Genomic DNA, 7,075 nt, shown 5'->3' on the forward strand with positions numbered 1-7,075 from the left:
AAAAAAAAAAAAAAGCCGACGCCCACGAAGAGCCTGTTCAGATTCCGACGAGAAACAGGCCCTCGGGGTTAGCGGCATTTGGTCAGGCGGCCGCCTCCTCTCCGACCCCCCTCCCGCCCCTTAGCTACCAAGCCTTTGCCAAATTAAAAATAAAAAAAAAAAAATTAAACCAGAAAGAAAAAGAAAGATTTTTCAAAGGTTTGCCGCTTCCCCTCTCTTCCTCGGTCCTAGGTCTATTGGCAGGTTTAAAAAAAATAGGACTGTGGGGTCTGTGTGGGGGGCTGTTTCGATTCGCAGGGTTCTTGCAGCAATATTGTGTGTGTGTGTGTGTGTGTGTGTGTGTGTGTGTGTGCTCAGTCTCTTAAATAGGGGTCGGGTCGGTGTGTGCTTTCTGAGTTTACACGTACCATTCGTTAAAATTGGAAGAGAGCGCGCTGTGGCCGGCTGTGTGGTGGACCGCCGAGGAGGAGGGCGACAGGGAGCTGGTGGTCGGGTTGTCTGTGGAGGGAGACACGATGGTGGGCGGCGTGGAGGACTCATAGCCCGAGCTGGCGGCCGGCGAAGGCTGCGAGCCCTGTGATTCGTGGACCTGCAGGAATAGAGTCGCGTTGGGACGGAGCCAGAGAGGCGGCGCGGCGGCCGCCCAGGGCGCACGAACGCTGCGCTCCCGCTCGCCTCCTTCCCCGGGGCTCGTGATTCCCCGGAGCTGGGGAGCGTCCCCACCCGCGGGACCTGGGCTGGGCTCCCCCGCCTCGGCCCTGCCCGGGCGGTGCTCCAGGGAGGGACAGCGCCCCCGGGACTCACAAAGAAAGAGAGGTCCGGGAAGAGGGGGGCCGGACCTGAGACCGGAGCCCGGGACGGTTCCTGCCCGCAGCCCCGGAGCTTCGCGTGCCAAGGTTAAGGTGAGCCAGCGCTCAGGGCTGGGCGCAGGAGCGCGAGCCGCCGCTGCACGCCGCCAGCCGCCATGGCGCCGCCTTCCGCCCTGTCCACCCGCTTCTCCAGTCCAGCGGCAAACTCGGTCGCGGCCTCTGGCTCAGTGCTCACTTCTTTTGACTTTTATTATGAAATGGTGAATTTCCCATGGCCTGGGGCGCCCCCATCCCCCTTTCCGGTCCCCGCCCTCCCTGCACGTCCCCACTCGGCTGAGTGGCACCGGGGCCCACCCGCCTCCGCCAGCCCCTGCCGCCACCCGGCTGCCGCTCGCGGTCCAACCCCGGCGGGAGAGCCGAGGGAGCTCCCGGCTCAAAGGCGGACGGCGAGAGCGCGGCGATCACCTTCATGTGCTTGCGCAGCGAGCTGGGGTGCGTGTAGGACTTGTCGCACATCTTGCACAGATACGGCTTGTCGCTCGTGTGCACGTGCATGTGCTTCTTGCGGTCGCTGCTGTTGGCGAACCGCCGGTCGCAGCCCTCGAACTCGCACTTGAAGGGTTTCTCCCCTGGTGCCAAGGACGAGAAAGAGGGGTCTCATTAGAACAGTTCCTTTAAAAAAAAAATTTAAACAGATGAACAAAATAAAAAGCCAGCGGTCGAGGGTTGTAAGCTCAAATACCCGGGTCTTCAAAAAAAATTCATTTATCTGCAGTGAATTTATAAATAATTTCACTATATTTTAACTCCTAGTGCAATTAAATCCAGATTTTATTTTTAGAGTTTTTAAAATACTTTTACTAGTTTTTTTTTTTTTTTTTTTAATTTAATATCCCAGAGTGGCAGCGGGTCAGGCTGCTGGTTTTTCTGCCCGGGGCTATTTCGGGAGGCTTCTACCTAGCCCTTGCTTTCTAATTGTCACGTTAGGGCTGATTCTCCTGCTGTTCTGCTCTTCCCTCCTCCCCCTCCCCCCTCCCCCCCCCCCGCCGCTCCTCACCCCCCTCTTCGCCTCCCCCACCACACCCCACCCCCTACACACAAACATTTTATAGCGTGATCTGGGCAGAGCGCTGGGCGCCAGGAATTCGTCCCTGACAAGGCGTTCAGCCCGAAGTTCCAGGCGCTGTTCTCAGCAATCACCCGGGCCAACCAGACTGGGGAACGAGAGCGGATTCCCGGCCTCGTGGGGGCCTGGGCCCAGGAAGGCCTACGGGACACCAGACCACAGCCCCCAGCTCACCGCAAACTTTTTTATTTTTTATTTTTTATTTTTTAACTGTTCCCGAAGCGTCTCTTGATTGTTTTTAAAGGCCAACGCGGCGGATTCGAGGTTCTGAAAACCGCCCCATGGAATCTAACTAACTAAAAGGACTTGCCCGCCTCTCGCCAACTCCTCCAAGCCTCAAGCCCGCTCTGAAACCAGTCAGTACGAAAAGTGGGCTCTTTAAATATGCATAAACCCCAAAGCTTCCTCAGGCCCGACTTATTTCCCCTCTTGTTCTCATCTCTCTATGCCCTTCACCCGATGTCCTCCAATTTCCTCAGCCCTTCCTTTGGCAAAGCCCTCTCTGAGGTGCCTGGAAAGGGATGTTGGCCGGAAGCAAGTGTTTAGATTTGTCGCCAGCGAGAACCGCAGGCGACTCCACAGCCGCGCGGAGCCGACCACCTCGCCCGGCTTCGCTCGCGCCAAGGGCTCAGCCAAGCCAGGCTCGGCTCCGGCTTCTGCCGGCCTATTTTATACTTCGTTTTCTTTATTACCCTAGCTCCTTCTCGTCCGACCCTCTCTCCGCTTTTTCATAATTTCAAGTCCCAACTGAAAAACCCGTGCACACTTCGGCTGGCTGCATGCCTGCCGGGAACCTGGGGCCGAAGCTTAGGAAGCGGGCTTTGTGCGCCCCGGCCGCTGACTTTTGGATTTCGGGTCCCAGACCCAGAGGGGGAAGGGGGGTGGGTCGAGGAAAGCTATTTCCGTACCTGTGTGCGTCCTTTTGTGGATCTTTAAGTTCTCAGAGCGAGCGAAGACCTTGCCGCAGCCAGGAAAGGGACAGGGGAAGGGCTTCTCGCCCGTGTGCACGCGGATGTGGTTGACCAGTTTGTATTTGGCTTTGAAGGGCTTGCCCTCGCGCGGACACTCCTCCCAGAAGCAGATGTGGTTGCTCTGCTCTGGGCCGCCGACGTGCTCCACGGTGACGTGCGTGACCAGCTCGTGCATGGTGCTGAAAGTTTTGTTGCACGACTTTTTGGGGTTGGCCAACTGCTCGGGCTCGATCCACTTGCAGATGAGCTCTTGCTTGATGGGTTGGCGCATGTAGCGGAAGAAGGCGCCGGCGCCGTGGTGCGCGGCCATGTTCACGTTCATGGGCCCGTAGCCGTGCAGCTGCGGCGCGGCATAGTGCTCCGAACGCGGGCTGGTCACCTGGCCATACTGCTCCGGCCGCGGGTACATGTCCCCCGAGAAGCCAAGCCTCATCTGCCCGTTGACCACGTTGGGCGACGCGTGGCCCGCAGCCTGCTCGTGGAGCCCGGGGAAGAGGAGGTGGCCCGCGGCGTCCGTGTGGCCGTGTGGGCCCCCGAAGCCTCCGGCCGAAGCGGCGAACAGGCTGTGCTGAGCGCTGGCTGCCGCTGCCGCGTCGCCAAAGCCCCGGTTGCGGAACAGAAAGTCCCGCGTGGAGTTGAAGGCTGCGCTCGAATAGGAGCCGACGTGGCCCGGGTGGTGGTGATGGCCGAGGGCCGCGGCAGCCGCGTAGCCGGGCGCCTGAGACGTGAAGGCCGTCTGGCCGGCCGAGGCCAGCTCGTGCGAGCTGGGGTTGAGCTTGAAGGCGCCCATGCCGTCGGCGAACGGGTTGATGCCCAGGCCTACGTCGCGCTCGGCCACGTCGCCCGCCGAGTGGTGGCGGGACGCGCCAAAGGTGGTCACGCCGATCGCGGGGTACTGGGGGCCGGCGTCCAGGAGCATCGTGGCTGCGCGGGGCGAGCCCCGACCTCCCCCGCCCCCCCCACCCTCGCCCGCCGAGGATGGAAAATCGGGAGGAGGAGGAGGAGGAACGGGAGGCGGAGGAAGAGGAGGAAGAAGAGGAGGAGGGAGGGGGAGCCGACCCACCTCGAGAAGTCCTAGCCCGCAGGCAGCGGCGCCGCGCACCCCGGCGCCCGCCCGGCCAAGCGCGGGGAAGCCGGACGGCTGGCGGCCGCGAGCAAGGCGGGCTCCGGAGCCCGCCGCGCAGACCCTGCCGGCCGGGCTCTCACTTTCTCGCCGCTCAGTCTCTGCCGAGAGGGCCCCGCGTCAAGGCTGCCCGGGAAAAGGCATGGAGCATCTCAGCCCCCCAAAAAAACTTCCTCCTGGATTTGTGGCATAGAGGAATGTGAGCGCCGGAGCCGCTACTGCTCGCCCTCTCTCCGCCTCGCGCCGCGCGCCCCTCCTCACTTCTCCACCAGCCCCTCGCCCTTTCTTTTCTCTCTCTCCTTTATCTCAGGCTCGCCTCCTCGCTCCTTCACTCTCCTTTTTTCCCCCTCTGTTTTTTGTAAAAAAAAAAAAAAAAAAGGAAAAAAAAAAGAAAGCAAAAGCCAAAGAAAAGGCGCAAATCATGCACAATATTGTCTTTTGCGGTTTATCTTCCTGGGGAGAAACTTTCACCTCCTCAGCCGGGCGGTGAGCGCGAGACTGATAGCAGCAATCATTCCTGCAGATAAATGAATTGAAAGGACGACACCGTCCCCCCCCCCTTGATGAATGAGAGCAGGGGGAGGCGTCACGTGCTGCCGAGGCGGACGCCCATTGGTGCGCCCGCGCTCCCCCCGCCCGCTGCCGCCGCGCCAACGGAGGGCGCGCCGAGGCGCCGCGCAACGCTCATTGGCCCGCCGGCCTCATCAATCCCAGGTATTGTAAAGCGCTTGACATCCCCTTTTGACAAACAGGGCTGCCAGGAGTAGCAACTTTTTTTTTTTTTTAGCCAAATTTTTTTCCCTCTTCTCACGGAAGATTTTTTTGCCAGGATTCCTTTTCTTTCTAGCAGTCATATTTTCTCTCTCTCTCCTTCCCTCCCACCTCTTCTGTCTCTCTTTCTCTCTCTCCCTTTCTCTTTCTCTCCTCCTTCTTCAAACCTGCTCCTCGCAGAGCGATTAGCGACTTCGGGCGTCCCCGGGAGCAGGAGGCGGGGATGCGGCTGGTAAACACAGCTAAGGCGCTTCCAGAATGTCCCGATTCAGCAACTTTTCTTTTCTTTCTTCCCTCCTTTTCCTCCCTTTAAGGACAGCAAAGGGGGCTTTTGTTATTTGCTTCTTTTGAAGTTTGCTTCTCTCTTGCCTCGTCCGCCTCCTGTTTATAATTTAAGATCTCGGGAGCACACGGGCACTTCACTCTCTCTCTACAAGTGTTGTGATTTCTCAGGGTACCTGGTTGCTTCGATTTTTCTCACTTTTATCAAATCAATCGGGCCTCCTGTGCCCTGTCCTCCCCCCCACCAAAAAAAAAAAAAAAACCCCACAGGTGGATGAGAGTCCCTAACTTTCCAGGTTGTTGAGGCTTGTTTGTTTTTAATGGCGAATTGGAAACATTGTTGCCGATTTCCTTTTCTTTTTCCCCCCTCTTGTGTTATTTTTCTCTTTTCTTGCATTTCCCTCATCTCCCTCGGCTGCCCCCGCCAACCTCCTCCCTCTGCACCCCTGTTCCGAAACGGGGCCCCATTCATTCAGGTAAAACTGTAAATTTCCCACCGCTCCATTGTTCCTGTGGGCTGCCCAAAGCTCCCTAGAGATCCCCGAATACTTTTTTGGTATTTAAATCCCCGATAGATAGGACCAATGTAAATTTTGTGACATTCAAACCTTTTCTAGTTCACAAATCAGTCACCCTTGTCACAGTTATTGAAATTCCGCAACTCGCCACACCAGGACGGTGGAAAAAACGGGCGCGGTCTTTGTTGCCGAGCAGGCTTTTGATCGCCAGAGAAAATTTACTTACCTTCAGATGAGTGAGCAGAAAAAGAAATAACACTCCCTTTGATTTAGTTAGGAAAATGCAGACATTTGGATTCAGTGCAAACATACAACACTCGCTTGTTTTCGCGATGCGGCCCTCGATTAACCTGTCTTTGCCCAGCGCAAAGTCTATTCAACAACTGCGCGTAGTTGCTTTTTGTCCCGTCCACAAAGAGGCATTGACTATATATTAAAATGATTGTTGAAAGGTAGAAGAGTATGGCACTTAAAAGCAGGAAAAAAAAAAATCCCTGTGACTCAATCAATTAAGCCGAGCAACATTTATGCATTTCAAAAAATGCACGCAGATGCGGGGGGTTGGGGAATGAAGGTCGCACGGCTCCGCAGCTCTGTTTAAAACCCAGCAGCCTCGGCCGAGGGTTTAGCCGAGGCGTCTGCATATTCATTAGGTCTAATTATTTTCTAGTAAGGAAAACACAAAAAGCCAAGAGTCGGAATCCTTCAATTTACCCTTTGTTTCTAACTTCATTTGGCTTCTTTGCAGCTGAATCGCAGCCCTAAACTCTTTTTCCAGACAAAGAAATCTCAACTCATCCTTTCACAGGCGGCCCGTTAGAAAACTCACCAGTGCCTGGGCGAGAGGAAAATAAAAATGATTTTTTTTTTTTTTTTTTTTTTTTGCCCCGTCGCCCGCACGGGCTGCACCGGCTGGAAGAAGGCACAGCCAGCGTCGACCGCTCCCTGCCCTTCTGGTTTCCTGGTCTTTAAACGCACGAAATTTGTGCTTGGGGCTGGCGAGCTGGACTACGCTTTTCCTGGGCTCTCCCGGCTCAGAATCCGGCCTTCGTATCCGGGATGGTTTCCTGGTATCTGAAGGGACCTGGCCGAACATTTGCGCTGGTTGTGCTGGGAAATAGAAATTCGAGAAGGAAAAAAAAAAAAAAATCAAACGTTCTGTGTCCAGCAACAAGTCTGGGTCCAGCCGCTCAGTATTCCCCGCCAACTTTGAATGGAACCCGCATAGGGAATGGAAGGAAAGGGCTGGGAGTTAAGGGGTTGTTTGTTTGTTTGAACTATTATACACTTCAAAATATATATACATCTATATATAGGAGCCACTGTAAGTCTTTTCTGCTGTCTGGAAGGGGAAGCTAGATTCTGCTGCCTGCGGTTGTAAAAACCTCTACAAGGACAAGTTTTCTCTAGAGGCTGTTCTTCTCTCGCTGGGGAGAACGAATATCGAGCCCACCTCCCCTCGCCTTTCAAGAAAA

General features: G+C 56.0%; 1 protein-coding gene across 1 annotated transcript; it reads right to left on the bottom strand.

The window, feature by feature from the left end:
• Window positions 1-277: 277 nt before the first annotated feature.
• Window positions 278-3,892, bottom strand: ZIC1 (Zic family member 1). Its single transcript, XM_004379206.1, has 3 exons — window positions 2,844-3,892; window positions 1,275-1,438; window positions 278-589 (listed from the first exon to the last, which is right to left on the bottom strand). Exons 1-3 carry the CDS (start codon window positions 3,823-3,825, stop codon window positions 398-400), a joined length of 1,338 nt encoding a protein of 445 aa, XP_004379263.1. The 5' UTR covers window positions 3,826-3,892; the 3' UTR covers window positions 278-397.
• Window positions 3,893-7,075: the final 3,183 nt, after the last annotated feature.

The sequence above is a fragment of the Trichechus manatus genome, unplaced genomic scaffold, assembly GCF_000243295.1.
Source record: "Trichechus manatus latirostris isolate Lorelei unplaced genomic scaffold, TriManLat1.0 scaffold00062, whole genome shotgun sequence".
In the NCBI taxonomy this organism is placed as follows: domain Eukaryota; kingdom Metazoa; phylum Chordata; class Mammalia; order Sirenia; family Trichechidae; genus Trichechus; species Trichechus manatus.